This window comes from Chionomys nivalis, chromosome 21 (genome assembly GCF_950005125.1).
Source record: "Chionomys nivalis chromosome 21, mChiNiv1.1, whole genome shotgun sequence".
Taxonomy (NCBI): Eukaryota; Metazoa; Chordata; class Mammalia; order Rodentia; family Cricetidae; genus Chionomys; species Chionomys nivalis.
Window position 1 is genome coordinate 50,929,865 of NC_080106.1, and position 21,280 is coordinate 50,951,144.

At 37.1% G+C, this 21,280-nt stretch overlaps 1 protein-coding gene across 1 annotated transcript in view; it reads right to left on the bottom strand.

The window, feature by feature from the left end:
* The window catches only part of Iqcm (IQ motif containing M), a 425,687-nt gene that overhangs the window by 291,268 nt on the left and 113,139 nt on the right, over nt 1-21,280 (bottom strand). Inside the window, exon 6 of the mRNA XM_057753761.1 lies at nt 13,700-13,815. Coding sequence (XP_057609744.1) covers nt 13,700-13,815 — 116 coding nt within the window. The remainder of the gene's footprint in view (nt 1-13,699; nt 13,816-21,280) is intronic.

The following is a 21,280-nucleotide window of genomic DNA, read 5'->3' on the forward strand; positions in this document are numbered from 1 at the left end:
TCGGGAACTCACCAAGGCCAGCTGGCCGGGGACTGAAAAAGCATGTATCAAAACCAGTCTCGCTGAACATAATGGACAATGAGGACTACTGAGAACTGAAGAACAATGGCAATGAGTTCTTGATCCTATTGCATGTAATGGCTTTGTGGGAGCCCAGGTAGTTTGGATGCTCACCTTAATAGACCTGGATGGAGGTGGGTGGTCCTTGGACCTCCCACAGGGCAGAGAAACCTGCTTGCTCTTTGGGCTGAGGAGGAAGGAAGATTTGATTGGGGGAGGGAATGGGAGGTGGTGGCGGGGAAGAGGCAGAAATCTTTAATAATTAAATAAATTAATTAATAAAAAAAATAAAAAAGAGAACAGAGTACAAAAAAAATATTGCATTCAGTATAAATATTATTGATTTAATATTTGCATCAATAAAACAGTGTACTAATGCATATTTAGTACATATAAAAAAAAAAGAAAAACAAACAAACAAAAAAAGTATCCTTCTTAACTGATACAAGAATAACTCTGGAATCCCTCACGGAGACTGAGCCCTGTAACCTAAGCACTACTTTTGAATGCCACCTCTATGGCTTGAAGACCCCATAACAAATGAAGCTTATCTACTTCCAGCTCGGTCTCACTGCGACCTATTCTTTGCTATTAGGATTCTCTAAGAGTCAAGGATGTGAATTTGTGCTTCCAGATCAGATGTGAGAGTTCCAACAGCAGGCTTCATGATAAGCCCAAGACACTCTAATGCGTAGTAGATGATGTCAGAAAAGGAGAAGAGTGGCCAAGAAAGAACCACCTGACATAAGAACACCTGACACCTCCACATATGAGGAATGAGAGAAAGTGCCCTTCAGATGGCAAACATTCAGAAGCATTTAAACCTTTTTAGTCAGTATAGAAAAACAATGTTTTCAGAAAATACTTTTGACATCCTTAAAACAAATTTTTCCCCTTTTCTTCTTCTTAGTAATAGTATCTTAGTTTTGCTTTTCATTGTTGATGTTTCATGTGCTTAGATATATGTGTATGTCTGTTGGTGTGTATATGTGTGCATGATGTATGTATGTGGGTACATGTGTGTATATGTATATGTTTGTATGTGTATACGTTTATGTGTGCATATATATGTGTGTGAGCCCTCCATATATATATGTTGGTTTGCGCATATGTCTATATAATTGTATGTATGTATCATGCTTGTTATATGTATGCATATGTATGTGTGCATGTGTGTATTTAGTACATATGTATATGTGTATGTATGTGTGCCTATGTGTGTACTATGTGTATGTATGTGGGTGTTACATATGTGTATTATACATAATGCATGTGCACACTTGTATATAAATGCAAAAAGTATATGTGCATATATGTATGTATGTGTATGCGTGTGTACATGTGTGAATATATGTGAGGGTTATGTATATATATATTTGTGTATGTTCATGTATTCATGTGTGTGCAGATGTGTGTATATGCAGAGGGAATATGTATATATATGTGTGTGTACATGTGTATATATATGCAGGGGTATATATGTGCACGTATATGTATGTACATATGTGGTGTTCATGTTATTTTCCCCATACCCTATCAGCTCCTTTTGCCACTATAACTATAAATGAGTAAACATTTCCTCATCTGAAACTGAATTTTGAAAAACTCAGAAAAAAAATTTCATTATTACCTATGAGAACAAAACTTATATCATATGATTTTTGGTGTCTTCCTTTATCTGCTCCAGTCACCCCAGGCCATTGTGTTGGCCTCTGTCCCCCGCTCCCCTTGGAGAATATACTCATGCAATCCAGCCAACTGGAGCACAAATGACACAAATTGTCTGAGCTACTTACTTTTGACCCTTCCAAACCCCAAAATTTCTGAATTCTTGAAAACTTTTGGCCTGAAGTTTTTTAATGTGCAGACATACTTGTATCTACCGAAAGCCACACTTACTATGATGTGGCTGTTGGTGCTACAAACCTTGATAATTCCAAATCACTCTGACATCTCAGGAACCTGCAGGTACATGACTGAAGAAAGGTCTTTTCCTAATCCATCCATTGTTCCTTGAATACACAACTTTTTATTTCAATTTTATTCATGGCTGTTTTTTTGACCATTATAAAAAGTAAATTATAACCATTTAAATCAGTACAGAGCTCACAGCCATAAATAAAAAGCCCGCAGCCTTCTCCCTGGCTGCCAGTGCTTTATCTACTCACTATTACTACTGGAATTTTCATTCATATTCAAAATCCATGTCTTGTGCACTTTGTTTGATAAAAACAAGTTAATTAGTGCTAAACCCTTTCTAGTTCATAAATTTATTCTTAAGAACATTAAGAGGAAGTCAAGTGAGGCATGCTCAGTAACAGATGTTTGCCTTTTTTGGCTGCCTTTGTATAGTTTGTTCTATTTCATTACTTTTTAAGAAATTTAGTTAATGTTCCTTTACTAGAGAACAAGTGTACCTAGCTTCCCAGGAGGTAGGGGGAGGCAGGGATTCCCGAGGGCATACACAGCCTGTTCCTTTCCTTCACCTAACAACTGCTCAAATTTTCTCTGTACACAGCTTCCAATGCCTTCATCCCAATGCTGGAAACAACCACATCCAGCTTATCCACACAATAAGAATTATGGCATAATTTGATTGGTAGCCACATGAGTAGAAACACTGCCAAGGACATTACTAACACCCAGGAGTCTCCCACTCCTCAATGTCTTTCCCACCTGAGGGCATTTCAGAACAACAGGCCAATTATAAATGAGAAATGTGGTTGGATGTATTAGTTTTCACAGGAAATAAACTGGTTTGGAAAGACTCCATAAAGTAAAACTCCAATGAACTTTTATAATGAAAAAGTAGGAATCATATACTAAGATTTTAGTTCAATGTCCATCTCACTCCTGTAATACCATAAAAAATCTCACTTACTAGTTCATGCTGCCCTGCAAGTCAGTCTGCCCTTAAACTCAGGAATCCTTTCTCTTAAGCGTACAAATTTGTGGCATTACATGCCTACTGGTACATAGTGGCATGAATGTTATGGGAGTAAACAGACACATGTTTTATTGGATTTAAGGTCAAGACCATGAGAACGAACTCGTTCCTGACACTGTCAAGGAGACCAAGAATCTGAGGATAGGTAGATAGGTCATGGGTTCCAAGGGAAAACCTATTACTATTGTTCCACTAAGTAGACTCAGAGGTTAAATGACTTCTTGTGACATATTGCTATACCCATAGATGTGTGCCTTGCTCAACCCTCATTAGAGAATCTTCTTTGTTGATAACAAATAACACAGAGGACCACAGCTGAACAATGTGCCAAGTGAGTTTGGAGCACTCAGCTATAAGTGTGCAAGTCTTTGCCACAAACCTCTCCTGACACCTCTGAGATCTATGTGGGAGAAAAGTTAGAAAGGTTGAAAGAGCCAGAGATAGGAGATGACCTCAAGAAAACAGTGTTTCCCAGATCTGATAGGGAAAACCTACATATGAACTCACTCACTGTGAACTCATGCACAGACTTGCACAAGGAATTCCCAGCAGAAGAAGTGGTGGCAGGCATGAAGCCCCACTCCTAGCTGGTATACTAATCATTCTCTGGGGCAGGCGTCAGGCCCAGGAATAGTCTGTCAACACAAACTGAACTTGCTATGTATGTGTGGAGGAGGGGTGCTGAGAATAATTATGAAATTGGGTGACTGTGGACGTAGCAAAAATTATAAAGAAGTTCGAGGAGGAGATAAATGCCACCAAAATACATTGTATAAATGATTTAAATTCTCAAAAAAATAAAAATATTGTGTTTAAAGTATATTTGCAATTTTTATTAATAAGAAACTTCATTTAAGTGAAATATTCATGGTCTTCTTACAATGTATATATAGGTAAAAAATTACAAATATGGCTTGAAAGATCTTTCTGTATGTGTGTTACTTTTATTGGTTAATAAATAATGAAGTTTCCTTGGCCTGTGATAGGGCAGAACAGAGCTAGGTGGAGAAAACTGAGCTGAATGTAGGGAGAAATAAGGCAGAGTCAAAGAAACCACATAGCTGCCACCACAGACAGACATACTGGAACCTTGCCAGCAAGTCACAGTCATGTGGCAATAAACAGATTAATAGAAATGTGTTAATCAACGATATAAGAGCTAGCTAGCAATATACTTAACTATTGGCCAAACAGTATTACAAATAATAAAGTTTCTGGATGATTATTTTGGGGCTTAGCAGCTGGAAACAAATAAGCTCCTTCCACCAACATAAATAGGCATTAAGATTTCCAAGTTAAAATTTTTAAAAAAAATTAGATTCTTGCAATATTCATTTTTATTGAAAGCCTCTAAAAAATTTCCCAAAGAAAACTAAAAGAAATTTCGTCTGTGAATATCCATGTTGCGGTCAAAATTTATTTGATATGAACAACTTGAGTTTAAGATTTCTTTTTGCATTTCTAAAAAGAAAGTCTGTTTCAACATAATCAAAGAGTTTTTTGTTTGTGAGAGGAAGCTGTATTTTAATAAAATAAAAAGAATAGTAAGTCTTTTTGTTTCTTGTTGTCAGAGGCTGCTAGTTCATTTCCTGACTGCCCTGACTCAAAATAATCACACAGCAATCTGTATTAATTGCAATACTGTTTGGCCAATATCTTAAGCAGATTTCTGGTTAACACATATCTTAAATTAACCCATTTCTATTAATCTGTGTATCACCACATGACTGTGGCTTATTGGCAAGGTTCCGGCACATCTGTCTCTGGTGGCAACTACACTGATTCTCTCAGACTCCGCCTACTCTCTCCATATATCTTTTCTACCCTGAATATATTGTGTCAAGCCATTGGTCAAAAGCAGCTTCTTTATTCATTAACCAATAAAAGCAACACATATACAGAAGGACTTTGCATACCATTTCCCTTTTTCTGTTTAAATAAGAAGGAAAGGTTTAACTTTAACATAGTAAAATTACATATAACAAAACAGTTCTCAAGCAATAGAATTACAACATTCATATCTACTTCATCTTTTATCATAACTAAGGAACACTGTAATTATAACTATCTATTCTTCAACTCCACCAAAGACCCCAGAAGGATATAATATTACCTAAGTAAACAGTATGTACATTTTAAGCAACTACCAAAACTCTAGCATTGATAGAGACATCTCACTGCCTGGACAATTACCCAAAGTTCTTGTATGGTTGTAGCATACATCTTCAGCCTACAGGCCTATAGTATCTGGCAGACTTTTCCATGAAACAGCAAATTTCAAAGACAGTTCCACACATATTGGCAGTTTGTCAGTCACTTTCTTTTGTGTCCTACAGAATGTCTGGCAGACTCTTTCATTAAGCAGGAACCCTGAAGGACTGTCTCACCTTAGGCAAGTTTAGCACTCATTTTCCTGTGGGTCTTGCATGTCCAGTTTATATAACATAACATCAAGCAGTCTAGGCAAGAACAGTTTCTTGTCAAAATGGCTAACAAACTTCACAGGAGCTTCTTTGATGCCCATCATCCTCTTGAAGTAACTGGTGCTGACAGTAACAAATGTGTCTCATTGTCATGAAAAGTCCTAAGTTCTTAAAACATTTTAAATGCCATATTCTGAAGATCTCTGATAGATTGAAGAATACTTAACTGAAATATATTTCTATATAATGTGGGATTCCCTCTGTATGTGGTGAATATCATTGGTTAATAAAGGAATTGCTTTGGGCAAGCTATAGGGGAAGACAGCTAGTCAGGGAAAACTAAACTGAATGCTCGAAGAAAAAAGGGTAGAGTCAGAAAGAAGCCATGGATGCACAGATTAATGGATATGTGTTAAATTAAGATGTACAAGTTAGCCAATAAGAAACTAGAGCTAATGTTCCGAGCAGTGATTTAATTAATATAGTTTCTGTGTGATTATTTCAGGGCTAAGTGGCTGGGAACTAGCTAGACTCCCCATTACTACAAATTGGCACCCACGTGGCCAACTAAAATCCACTTAAAACCTGAGAGGACTTGAAAAGGAATTCTAAGCACAAAAATACAGAGTTTAACACAGTTTCTTATTGTTTGCTGACACTGTGCCACAGCTCCTTTAGGAGAGGTTTTCCTGACTCAGTGGTAGCAGGAAAAAGCTGCAGTGCTTTGAAATGCTGGGCTTCTGGGCCATGCTGCCAGCATGACCTCTAGCTCTCTCAGGAGTCCAAGCATTTAAATGGGGTTTTTAAGCAGCATGTTACAAACTGCTTAAAAAGGCTCGATATAGACTGGTTGCATATTTGCAGCTGGGGCAATGTACACAACTTGCAGAGGTGGTGAACAGACTTCCACTATGTTTGACTGTGCGGAGCAAGCAGAAATAACTGTATATACCCTAGTAATGCTGAAACTTAAATTCCTAAGAAGGGCTTAGCATTTTAAGAAGCACTTCTGTTCAGAAAATAATTACAGATACACAATAAAGACATATTCAGATTTTTTTTAAAAAAAAAGACCTCTAAATGGGCCTAGTGTTAAATAAATGTACATAGGGTTGGGAGAGAAAAGAAAGAATATAGAGAGTTGTAAAAAGTAGTAAATGTTTTTATTTTTTAAAAAGGTAAATTATTTAAAGAGACAGAATACACAGAGTCAAAGATTAAAAGGAATAAAGAAAGAATGCCATGTAAAGATGGAATACACACAGAGGATCTGGATTATGTAGATTATTGTGTTTTCTTTGAATTTTTTGACTGGGAAGGAGCTAAGAACAGAGAGACCTTTCATTGTATGGGCTACTAAGCTAAACCAGCATGTATATAATAAAGGTATCTTGACTTCAGAATTTGTGTCTAAGGATATGTTGCTTTGGAAAAGAGGTTCTTCTTTTGTTTCCAAGAGGATGATAACCTGTGAATTGTTTCCATATTCATATGGTTGATGGACCAAGAGCCCCTGAAAGGTTGCCTTGAACACCCTCAAAAAATTACTTTGTCCAATAAAAAGCAAGAAGAATTTTAGAGAAGAACTAAGCCCATATTCCCAAACATTGCTTATAAATGTTTCTTTACATTTAAAGGGGGATATGCTATAGATATTTGCATTGTTATAATTATTGGTTTATTGATACAAATTTAAACTCAATTGTATTATATTGTGTATATATATTTTTCCTCTTGATTAAGGTGTTGTGATTGTGCAGCTCATTTAAAAATATAATATATAATTGAGAAATATAGGTAAATAAAGAGTCATCTATAATAGTCAAGCTTGTAGTCATGTTAGATTTTCTAGATGTACAGAGATATATTTCAGTTAAATGGGAATTCTTCAAATCTTTCAAAGACTATGGAATATGGCATTTGAAGTATTTTAAGAATTTAGGACTTTACATGACAATGAGATACATCTGCTCCTGGCTGCACCAATTACTTCAAGAGGAAGATGGGCATTGAAGAGTCTCCTTATGGAGTTGGTTATCAATTTTGGCAAGAAACTGCTCTTGCCTGGACTGTTTCATCAACTGGACATACAGGACCTGTAGAGAAATGACTACTGAACTTGCCTAAAGGTGAGATGATCCTGCAGGGTCCCTGCTTCATGCAAGAGTCTGCTAGACATTCTGCACGACACAGAAGAAAATGATTGACAAGCTGGCAATATAGGCAGAACTGTCTTTGAAATTTCCTGCTTCATGAAAAAGTCTGCTGGACACTATGGGCCTATACCTGAATATGGATGCTCCAATGGTACAGAAAAACTTTGGGTGACTATCCAGGCAGTGAGATGTCTTTGTCATTTCTAGAGTTTTGGAAGTTGTTTATAATGTACTTCCTGTTTACTTAGGTAATATTATATCCTTCTTTGGTCTTTAATGGAGTTGTAGAATTTGTAGTTATAATTATAGTTTTCCTTAGTCATGATAAAAGATAAAATCGATATAAATATTGTAACTCTAATTATTGCTTGATAACTGTTTTTTATATATAATTTTATTATGTTAAAGATAAAGCCTTCTTTTTTATTTTAACAGAAAAGGGGAGGTGATGTGGGATTTCTCTCTGTATGCTTGAAATATCATTGGTTAATAAAGGAACTGCTTTGGGCCTATAGCAAGCTATAGTGGAACAGAGTGAGGTGGGGAAAACTGAATACTGGGAGTAAGAAGGGCAGAGTCAGAGAGAAGCCATGGACCTGCCACCAGAGACAGATGTGCTGAAACTTTACTGGAAGGTCACGACATTGTGGTGATGCACAGATTAATGAAGATGGGATTAATTAAGATGTAAGAGTTAGTCAAGAAGAAGATAATGCTAATAGGCCAAGCCATGATTTAATTAATATAGTTTCTGTGTGATTATTTCAAAATTAAGTGGCTAGGAACTAACTAGCAACCTCATAACTACACCTATATATCTATAAAACCTAACTAACATGACTACAAGCTTGATTATTATTGACAATCTACAAGCCTGTATTTGTAATTATATAGTACATTTTTAAATGAGCTGCAAAAACACAATACATTAATCAAGAGCAGAAATATACAAGATTAACCTTAACAAAATTAACTTTCAATTTGTATCAATAAACCAAGATCTATACCAATACAAAGTATTCATCTTTGTAGCATACCCCCTTTAAATGTAAGCAAATATTTAAAACAATATTTGGGAACTTGGGCGTAGTTCTCTCCAAACTGCTTCCTGCTTGTTTTTTTTTTTTTTTTTTTTTGGTTGAATGAAGTAATTTTGGGGTGTTCATAGGTTCATGGTGACATTTGGGGGAACTTGATTCATCAAACCTCATTAGTCTGAAAGGAATTCACAGGTTTTCATCATTTGTGGAAACAAAAGTAGAACATCTTTTCCAAAGCAACATATTCTTAGACCCAAATTTGATGTCAAGATACCTTTAAAACATATATGTTGGTTTAGCTTAGCAGAAATGTCTCTCTGTACTTAGCTCCTTTCCCGTCAAAAAATTCAAATAAAACACAATGATATACATAATCCAAATTCTCTGTGCATATTCCATCTTTACATGGCTTATTTTTTTAATTATTTTAATCTATGTCTATCTGTACTCTTTTTAAAGACTTTGGTTTACTTTTTAAAATCATTTACTTTTTTTTTATAACTGTCTATATTCTTTTTCTTCTCTCTCCCAAGCCTATGTACATTTAACAAACACTGTGATGAATTTAGAGGTCTTTTCCATCTGGATTTTCCTTTATTGCATGCATATCTAGAATTATTTTCTGACCAGAAGCACCTTTTTTTAAAAATGCTTAGCAGATGTGGCTAGGACTAACTCCACCGTCCTGCCTATTGGCTCTACCCAGCTCAACATGGTGGAGGTCCATTCACTGACTCTGAGATTGCCAGGTGGGAGCCATACTCACTACCTCAACTCTGGTATCTAGGTGATTCATGCTGCTACCAAGTAACTCATAGCATACTGCCTACAAATCCATTCAAATGCTTGGCCTCCTGAAAGAGACAGAGTTTGTGTTGGCAGCATAGACCAGGAAGTCGCCATTTTGAAGCAACATGATTTTTGGTTTTGTTTTTGCTTTTTTTTTTTTTTGTTACCACTGAATCAGTAAGACCTCTCTTAAAGGAGCCACAACACCCCTGCTCCCTGCCAGCAGACAGAGCCCATCTAAAGAAAAAAAAATGAGGCTAAACTTTGTTTTACTGTATGTGCCTAGAATTTCTTTCCAAGCTCTCTCAGGTTTTATGTGAATTTAGATGTACACGGTGGCATGCCAATTGTTGGCAGAGGCTGCTAGTTCATTTCCTGACTGCCCTGACTCAAAATAATCACACAGAAATCTGTATTAATTGCAATCCTGCTTGGCCAATAACTTAAGTGTATTTCTGGCTAACTCTTATATCTTGAATTAACCCATTTCTATTCATCTGTGTATCGCCACCTGATTGTGGCTTATCAGCAAGTTCCCAGTGTGTCTATGTCTAACAATGGCTACATGCCTTTTTTCTGACTCTGACTGTTCTTTCTATATATCTTTTCCAGCCTGGCTATATTCTTTTAAGCCATTGGCCAAAAGCAGCTTATTTATTCATTAACTAATAAAAAGAACACATATACACAAAGACTTCCCATGCCAGTTTCTCCTCTCCCACATAGGCTCACCTAGAGAGGCTGAATGGGATGGCTGAAAATCCAACTCTAGAAGGTACAACATTTCTTCTTAAAATAGAAAACAGAGGGTTGGGAAGATGGCTCATTGGGTAAAATGTTTGCTGTGCATAATGAAGACCTGATTCAATCCTTGGCGTCTGTGTAAAATATGGGTGTGGCACCATGTAATCTCAGTGCTGAGGACGCAGAGCCAGGAGGATCCCTGGGCTTAATGTCTAGATAATTTATTCAAATGGTGATGTCTAGATACAGTGTTGATCTCTGGCCTCCACGCACACCAGGTACACATATGTACATGCATTAAAATATTAATAGTAAATAATTCTAATGCAATCAATTATAAGATCAAGTCCCATTTTCTTCTAATCCTCTCCTTCCAAGTTAATGTCAGGGATGGTTTCAACAATGGGTTTCTCCCTGTCCCTAGGACATGGAGTTGCTGGAGGGCCTCATACTCTATAAGGGCCATGTGTACATCTTGTCTTCATTCATGATATCTTTCTTTGAAGGCATATACACAAGGGTCACTCCTGTCCCATCATTCTAAGAAATCACAACATGAAGCAATTCCTTTCAGGGAAAGCTTTCTTAACCCTAGAGCTATTTATTGCAATCGCGGAATCAGCAAATCAACCAAGGAGAATCTTGCAGGACTGAAAGGCATGTTCCCTCACTGTCTTCTATTTCTCATAATCAGCTTTTGTTTTAATTATTACCATTTTGAAGGAAAAGTTTGGAGATGGAGAGATGCCTTAGTGGTTAGAGCATATGCTGCACTTGCAGAGAAATCCATTTCAGTTTTCATCACCCACATGGCAGCTCACAACTACATGTAACTCCTGTTTTGGGGGACACACAGTCCTCTTCTGGACTTTATAGTACCATTGACTACTGAAGTGGTATGTATATATATATAGGCAAACACTCATAAAATAGAAACAATGCTGTAGATACATATATTAAACATCACATCTCTGAATGCTGATTAACACCAAAAGTTTGCTTTGCTTTGTGTATTGTAACCATAGTACCCAGGCCCATATTCTCTAAGACTGCTCCATGTATTCTCAGAGTTATAAGATGAAACTGAAGAGGGGGGGATTGGAAACAGTGGTCTTGCACATTTGATTATAAAATAACTTTACATTTTTTTTTTTTTTTTGGTTTTTTTCGAGACAGGGTTTCTCTGTGGCTTTGGAGCCTGTCTTGGAACTAGCTCTGTAGACCAGGCTGGTCTCGAACTCACAGAGATCCGCCTGCCTCTGCCTCCCAAGTGCTGGGATTAAAGGCGTGCGCCACCATCGCCCGGCTTATAACTTTACATTTTTATGTTTGCATGAGGTATTATATCCACAGCTTTTACTTACCTTAGATAATATTACCTTTCAAGATAATGAAGGCTATAAGTATCTCTATTTTTCAGAGGCTATAAGATATAACCCAGCTAGGCATTCCTCTAGGATACAGGGTCTTATTTATACTTTACAAAGAAGTTTTAGGAGTCCATGTGTCATTGTTTAAAACAATTGGATATTCCGCTATACTGCTAATATAGTCAGCCATCAAGTACAAATGAGGTACATCATTTTTGAATTATTAAATTAGAATTAAATGCTTCTAATTATTAAATTACAAAATTAAATACTTCTAATTATTAAATTACAAACTATGTTTCATAGAAACATTTTACCTTTAAAAGACATAGTGTTCTCATAACCTAAAGGAAGCGCATCAACGGTGACTTTTTCAAGCCAAGTAAAGTTAATAAAGCAGTCAATTTGCAGCTGGTACACCCACTTTGAAGCCCATGTATCACACATACTCCAGTACTGCAGTGATATGACCCAGCATATTTGTAGATGATTATTTAATTTGGAATGCCAAGGGATTGAAATACTTCTACAGACTATTTCAAAGCAAAATATGTTATATTCACTTGTCCCCACAACAAAATGAAAAGCTGAGTTTTACTGTCCTTATCTCTGTACAGTAGTAGCAATAACAGAGAAGTGTGAGTGTGATCGTGTACAGTCCAAGTCTGAAGAACAGTTAAAACAAGGCACTGTAAAATGTACATTTTTAATTAAATAAGACAATTTTGTAGTGATTTTAATTATTTAATACAAGAAATAAACTTAGAACTTGTTCTTTTGTCTCCACACGGAATGTTAGTGTTTTGTAGGATAGTAACGTACTCTCTGTGTATTAAGGGGGATATGTATGCATGTGTTCCTGTGTACACGTGTGCTTACAGGTACATGTGTATACACATGTGTGTGGAGGACACAGGTTGTGGGTGTCTTCCTCAGTCATTATCTATTTTTGAGACGAAAAATCTCTCATTGAACTCAGAGCTCACTGACTTACTAGTAGCTAGCCACCAGACTCCACTTCCCTGTCCCTCACCCTCCAGTGTTGGGGTTACAGACACACACCAGCATGTCTGGCTTTTATATGGGTGTTGAATGTCCAAACTTGGGTTGTCATGACTATATGTGTCGTAAGCATATTAAAAACTGAAGCATTTCTCACGGTGCTAATTTGTCTACAGCAACCTCAGTAAGTTCACACTTCAGAGGAACTAGGCCTGCCAGCCACCTGATGGCCAACTTCTAAGCCCCAGAACTGTGAGAAGAATTAACGTTTGATGTTTAATCAACATAGTACCATTCAGTGTCATATTTTCTATGATAGCAAATGGAAAGTCAAGAAAAATAAACCACTGACATAAAAAGACAAAGGATAAGAGATGGTTCATGCCTGTTCATACACAGGGTAGATTCACAAGATAAATACACTGACTCTTTGAGACGTGGGGTTCTTATTCTGTGATCTCTTTTAAATAGTTGGTGCTAAACTTGTTCAAACTTGAATTTTCTGTGGTATTCACAGAGCAGCATCCAAAGACTGGCTCTAGTAGAAAAACCCAAAGTGAAGACCCAGACTGTCAGATGGGAGAGTCACATGCTCTGAATTAGAGCCTTCATTCTAAAAGCCATAAGTGGGGAGTCATGAAACTGCATTTGGATTTTCTCAGTCCTTCAATTATTACACTTCAAACAGATGTCATCATCTTCAGTCTCTAACTTCTTGATGTAATTTTAAAAAGCAGTAGCTGTGCAATCACGTGTAGAACAAACCATGTGATGACCCTTTGGCTAAGTGCTTTTCAAATAAAATATAACGCATATATTATGGGTCAAGGTGGTTAGTAAATTTTACACAAAACATGATAAAAGTGCTCAATCTTTACTTCTGGGGAAAAAGATTTTTGAGTGTATGTGTTAGGTTGCTTTTGATTTTGAGATAGTATCTCAAAACTGATAACTAGGCTGGCCTCAAATTCATGGCCATTTTCCTGTTTTAGCCTCACAGGTATAAGGCATGAACCTGCATAGTTGGCTAAAATGATTGACTTGATGAAGAGTTTAAGAATAAAATAGGTCCGCGGTAAAATTTCATTTTTTTAATCAAAATCCTCCCAATATTTTGTTGGGAAAACAATTGCAAGCAAACTCTACAACTATACTTTAAAACACTTACCATATAATAATCCTTAAATATCCCTGATGATCCGGATAAGCTCTGAACAGACTCGTGAGGCAAATAGGAGGACCTCATGGATGCAATGCTTCTCCAGTCATAAAACATCCTGTCTGCTAGAAATATGAATAGAGGTTAAAGTAATATTTATCTAAGGAAAGCACACACTGATCATATTGTTTAATGATACAAAGAGGAAAGCAAATCATTTTTATGAGCTCACTTTTCTGTGTTAAAATCACATCTTGTCATCTCATCAGAGAGAGATGAAGAAGCGATGGCACTGCCTAGAGAAAGGCTTGAATTAATTGGCTCCTTCCAGTACAGCTTCGTGTTTTTATTGCATGCAGTGTGCCCATCAGAAGGCTAGTGGATTCATTTCCATCACTTATTTCTCCCAAGAACGCTGACTTCATTTTTAAAAAGAAAACTTAAAGCAAAATTCTATTTGTGAATGGCACATAGACAAAGCAAAGGGAAAAGAAAACAGAATAGGAAAGCAAACACATCAAAAGAAAGTCCAGAGAATTATTATTAAGGACTAAGTCTTAAAACTGCAACATAAATGAATCTGTGACCAGTGCCAAGGTGAATATTACTGAGAGAGGAAATGGCCAGACAGTGGAGGCTCTCAGTTCTTCCTTGGGATTTCTGCCATAATCTTGTCTCTAAATAAATGATGGGGAAATTTGAGAACCACCTGATGATTTGTTTCTCATAATTACCTTTTATTTTTTAAAAGAAAACAATTAGTTCAATCTTGTCATTCAAATAAGCCACATGGTATCAGATTTCTAATTTTCCTAATATTTACTCATAAGTTCTCTTCTGAAAATGTCAGTTCAATAGTCATCTATGATGTATTACACAAGAATTTTGAGACTTCAAAAATAATTGTTTTATTTAGTTGCTTTTCAGTTTATTTAGAGAATCAAAAGCTGAATGTCTTATAGGGAGGCAAAAATGTAAATTTAAATTATAAAAGGGCAAATGTTGTTGCAAATATCATAATACACATACACATTTTTTAAATAGGATTGTCTATTTGGCCAAAAGAGTCTCTGATCTCTATCAAAAAGTTTAAAATCTCTTTAAAAAGGGAAGACAATAAATCATATATGTTATTCCTGATTCAATATGAGCAAAGAATTTTTTAGTGAAAGCAAATTTCAATAAAAATCAGCTTAGAGAAAACTGGTTAGATTAAAAGAACAAAAGGTGTTGGCCAGGACAAGGTCTTGTACCTTTTACTTTTATTGGGACTTTTATAAGCCCTTGGAAGATGCAGGATTGCACAGGACATATCAGAGGTTTGGCAAGTCCTCACACTTTCTTCTTTGAATATTTATTTATGTATTTATTTGTATAGGTGTTTTCTGTCTCTGTATGCCTGTGCATCATGTGCATTCGTAGCCCGTGGGTGCCAGAAGAGAGTGTCAGATTCCCAGGAACAAAGTTACCGATGATTGGCAGCCATCATGTAGGTGCTGGAAATCAAACCAGATCTTCTGGAAGAACAACCAGTGCTCTTAACCACTGAGCCATCTTTCCTGCTTCCTGTGAAACTTTCTTAACTCATTCAAAGCAATATCCCACATTTCCTCTTCCACCCCCTTTCAATGACTGTTTGTCTATGTCTAGTGCCCAGCTTCTTAAATTATTCAAGGCAACCCATGAGATTGGATACTTGAATCTGTGTGACAGCAAAGAAAATGGCAACAGTAAAAAGTTTAGAATGTGTGACAGTCTAAAATTAATTCGCAATCAATGTCTATGTTGCACTGTGCACCTTCACTGCAGGTTCGTTCCTGCATACACTTTGGGTTTCAAATGTCTCCATGACAAACAGTGCCAACAAATGCTGCATGAAAGGCCCAGCTCAGATTCCAGGTGACTGGACACTATGAATTGCAGTTCTTTTACTATACAAATAAACTTTTCTTTTCTTGACTGCAAAAGCAGACTTCATTCTTCAGCATGAAAGTCGTGAATTACTTTAGATTGTATTATATTAGAATTTGATTTTTACAAGTACTGTTTGAGGTAGGTTGATTCTGAATTTCCTGAGAACCCACCACACTGATTTCCACAGTGGTTGCACAAGTTTGCATTCCCACCAACCATGGATGAGTGTTCCCCTTACTCCACATCCTTTCCAGCAAAGGCTATCATTGGTGTTTTTGATTTTAGCCATTCTGACAGGTGTAAGATGGTATCTCAAAGTTGTTTTGATTTGCATTTCCCTGATCACTAAGGGAGTTGAACATGACCTTAAGTGTCTCTTGGCCATTTGAACTTATTCTGTTGGGAATTCTCTGTTCAGTTCAGTGCCCCATTTTTTAATTGGGTTAATTAGAATTTTAAAGTCTAGTTTCTTGAGTTCTTTATATATTTTGGAGATCAGACTTTTTTCTGATGCGGGGTTGGTAAAGATCTCCCATTCAGTAGGATGCCTTTTTGTCTTAATGACAGTGTCCTTTGCTTTACAGAAAGTTCTCAGTTTTAGGAGGTCCCATTTATTCAATGTTGCCCTTATTGTCTGTGCTACTGGGGTTATATGTAGGAAGTGGTCTACCTAGGATCCAGCAATTCCACCCTTGGGAATATACCCAAGAGATGCCCAATTATATTACAAAAGCGTTTGTTCAACTATGTTTATAGCAGCATTATTTGTAATAACCAGAACCTGAAAACAACCTAAATGCCCCTCAATGGAAGAATGGTTAAAGAAAATGTGGAATATATACACATTAGATTACTACTCAGCAGCAAAAAAACAATGACATCTTGAATTTTGCATGCAAATGGATAGAAATAGAAAACACTATTCTGAGTGAGATGACCCAGACCCAAAAAGATGAACATGGGATGTACTCACTCATTTGTGGACTCTAGTCATAAACCAAGGTCATTAAGCCTATAGTTCACAAGCCCAGAGAAGCCAAATAACAAGGTGAACCCAAAGAAAATCGTATATAGATTCTCCTGGAAATTGGAAGCAAACAAGATTGTAGGGCAAAAGTTAATCTTCGTCCGGCGATGGATGGAGATAGAGACAGAGACCCTCATCAGAGCAACGGACTGAGCTCCCAAGGTCCAGCTGAAAGGCAGAAGGAGGGAGAAGGCAAGCAAGGAAGTCAGCACAGCGAGGGGTTGGTCCACCAACTGAGGAAGTGTGCCTGTTCTAATGGGAGCTCACCAAATTCAGCTAGACGGGGTCTGAATGAGCATGTAATCAAACTGGACTCTCTGATTGTGGCTGACAATGGGGGTTGACTGAGAAGGCATTGATAAAGGCACTGGGACTTGTTTTTACGGCATGTTCTGGCTTTTTTGAACCCTAGCCTACATGTATGCACAGCTCCCTAGGCCTGGATGGATGTAAAGGGGAGGGCCTTGGACTTCCCACAGGGCAGGGTTCCTTGCCCTCTCTCAAGCAGGGTGGAAGAGGGAGGAAGAGGTGTGGGGGAGCGGGAGCGGGGGGGGGGAGGGATTGGGAGGAGGGAAGGAAGAGTAAATAATTGAATGTAAAAATAAAAATTAAAAAAAAGTAATGTTTGAGTTGCTGGCTTGAGCATCATTTATATATATATATATATATATATATATATATATATATATATATATATATATACATTAAGCAAATTTTGGCTTGGGAGTGGGAAAGACTGCCAACAATTTCTGACATGGCCCTAAACATACTGCAGTTCTGCATTACACTGTTTATGAGATGCAACATTTTCAGCATTGCTGGATATAGAAATATCTAAACTCTGAAAAGAGATGAAGATAGTCTATGTCATAGTTTCACATATTCAGCTAAGATTTAATTCTTTTTATGAAGTAAACAAGCACATTTATGTCATTATTATGCAAATTCGCCTTAATCTTTAATGGTAAAGTTACACGTATACCAAAGAAGTGTTTTAAAATAAACTTTTTCTTGATTTATAAATAAACAGCTGATTTGTATGCCTGTTTTGTAGATCTCTATACTTTGGGGCACATAGAAATTTTCTAGGCAAAAGGGAGGTTGCAAGTCAAAAAGTTTAAGAACCCCTTTTGCAAAGAACTACAAACCTCTTTTCCAGTCTCTGATTTCAATTCACAAACTTTTCTGGGGCCAGAACAATATCTTACATGAATTGGGCCCATGTTTCTGGCTCGTTAGCAATGTGAGTAAAATAGCTATATAAACACTGGCAAGTCAAATTTGGCCTCAGCTCACAGCTACAGCTATCTGATTCTTGACAAAGGTGCCAGAAACATACATTGGATAAAAGCCTCCTCGACAAATGGTACTTGGAAAACTGTACACACACTTGCACAAGAATGGAAGCAGACTCCTGTGTCCCCCATACAAATCACTTCAAAGACCTTATTGTAAAGTCAGAAACTGTGAACCACCTTAAGATACCAACAGAGGCTGGGATTTTCTGAACACTACACAGTAATAACTGAGAAACTAAAAATAACAAATGACAATTGGGTTTGTATTAAACTTAAAAGCTTCTGTACAGTATAGAAAACAACAGAGTTAAATGACAGTCAACAGAATGGGAGAGAAATCTTACCTGGATACTCATCCAACAGTTATTTATTTAATATCCAGAATGTATAAAGAAGCAAAAAATAAGAACCAAAGGAATAATAATAAACTCAATAAATGGACAAATTACCTGAAAAGACACTTCAAAGGAAGGGCAGCAGGCCAATAGATACATGAAAAAATGTTTAGAATCTTGAGAAATAAGAAAATCCAAACTACATAGATTTCCCATCTCATTCCCGTTAGAATGGCCATCATGAAGAAATCCTAAAATGAGAAGTGATGCTAAAGATGCCAGGTCAGATGAGGACGATCCACTCCTGGCAGGAAAGTAAACAGCCTAGTTGGGATGGAACTCAATATGGACAGAATTTTTCTGTAGCTTTGGAGCCTGTCCCAGAACTAGCTCTTGTAGATCAGGCTGGCCTCAAACTCACAGAGATCCACCTGCCTCTGGCTCCCGAGTGCTGGGATTAAAGGAGTGCGCCACCAGCGCCCAGCCTACAAGCACCTTTATTGTTGTATTAATCATAACAGCTAGGTTATAGAATCATAACAGATAGGTGCCAATCAACAGATAAACAGATAAATAAAATGTGGAGTGTGCACAATTGAGTTTTAGTCAATCATAAAGAAGAGTGATATTGTATTGTTTAAGAAAAAAGTGTATGGATCCTCATGTTAAATACAATAGGCTATGTGGTGCCTGTGTGAGTGTGTGTGGTGACTGTGTGTGTGTGGTGCCTGCATGTGTGTGTGTGTGTGGTGCCTGTGTATGTGTGTGGTGCATGTGTGTGTGGTACCTCTGTGTGTGTGTGTGTGTGGTGCCTCTGTGTGTGTGTGTGGTGCCTCTGTGTGTGTGTGTGTGTGTGTGTGCGGTGCCTCTGTGTGTGTGTGTGTGTGTGGTGCCTCTGTGTGTGTGTGGTGCCTGGGTGTGTGTGTGGTGCCTGTGGGTGTGTGGTGTGCCTATGTGTTAAAGTTTTAATGAAACCCATTAATCTATACAATTACTACATACTAAAACAAGAAAATATAAAAGAAAAACTCAAAAGGATATAGAATTAGTCTCACAAAATTAAACTCTATGGGCAAAGTAGGCAACCTTCCTGACCAGCAATGAACCCCCCATATGGAACTAACACTACACAACTTACTTATAAAGAAGAATTCGGAGAATTTTCAAATATTTTATCCTGTTTACCCACCAGACAGACTCATGCAGTTGAGAAGGCTATGTATTATTCCTCCAGTATGTAAGTATCACACTAGAAAATATAGCTATAACTTTTCCACTCCAAGAAGCAGTAAAGGCTCTACTAAAATCTTCAAGGCAATCATTCACACACTGATGTATGCTAATGACTTCCCCTCAGAAGCTAGCACACAAGGTGACAAGCAACAAATTCTAGTTTATTCCACAAAGTCAGTCCAAAGTTATAAGCTTATAGTTTAAAGAAAATCAGAGTCACATATCAGACTAAGTTATCAGACAGTCTTCTCAGAGTCAACAGTCTTCTGACATGATACCTAGGCGTCTTTGTGTGCATGTGCGTGTGTGTGTGTGTGTGTGCGTGCGTGCACGCGCAAGCGCGTGCTTGCGAGTGCACACGCACTCCACAGTCACAGGCCACACATTCACATGTGGAATAATTAAAATGTTATCAGTGCTCCCAGATATTAGCCAACAAGGCAGAACAAAGCACTCGGGGATTTTAACATCTTGGTAAATATACTATTTTAGGAAGAAAACATAAGGAGTTCAGAAAGAGCCGAAATTCCTGAACATTAAAGACAAGTGTTAAAGAACTCCTCACACTGGCATCTTCCTGATTTTGCTGTTCCTTGACTCTTATTTTAGGCTCTCTTTTTAAAGAGATGTTACCATAGCACAAGCTCACATGATTCTGCTGTCTTCTGCACTTCTCACTGCCATATCGAGGCACAATAAAAAATGCTTCGCATTCTTCCAATATGCCAGCAACAGTTTGGCACTAGTTTGACATGCCAAACACACAATCATACAAATGTAAGTCCCCATGCAAAGACTTACCCACCGAGGAACAAAAATGTTTTAGCACGCAACTTTAAAGTTCAATCTTTTCTCTGGACAGAATTTTCCCACCAATCATCTTTCCTCAGTGTCTAATATCTTGATATTTATAATGGCAATGGTTTCTAAATATCTTCCAGGTGGGAGTTTTTATTTAATTTCTCCATTTTTATTTAAATTTATGTACTTAACATGAGTCAATTATTTACACAGGTGGGAAGTATTTCTAAAACCTAATAAACATTTATTTTAGAATTTTAAACTACTCAGAGATTCACAGAAAACTGATAAGATGTGTACCTAGGATTGTCACCAAGGCATGAGGGAATGAGAGGAGAAAGCAGAAAGCAAAGGAAAATTATTACCTAGCACCCCCACATTGCAAACAATAGATTTGTTCAGTTCATCTGGATATTGGCAAAGGCAACCACAACTCAAACTTCATATAGAAGCTTTCACTCAAACAAGACACTAAATGCTTTGAATTAACAGTCCATGCAGCTGCCCCTGACAGAGGAGGATGTCCCAATGAGAAACCAATATATCTTTATTAGGACAAGACAGAACCAAACGGGTTTATTGTCCTGGGTCCCCAGAGCCTCTTTAATGCTAAGATCATTCTTTTTCCTTCTATCAATCCCTTTGTAACAATTAATTCTTAGAGTTAATTACACTTGCAGTTTTAATCTGTAGGTAATTACAAACAATTAATAGTTAGGAGAGAGAATTAGCAGTTCTTGGTTTGATTATCTATATAATTAAAAGGGATGGTAAGCCAGAGTTGACAAATAGCATCTTAATCATTTGAATAAGCAAACCTAAAAAAGTTTCTTGGGTAGCTGAATTCTATCTGTTATATTAGTTGAATTTTAGAAGCAATTACTAAAAAATCCATTTAAATTGATTCATGTGCATTATTTTGTAAAATGAAATGAACAATGTATATTTTCTAACATTATTAAAACTACCTTTAGTTTGTTTG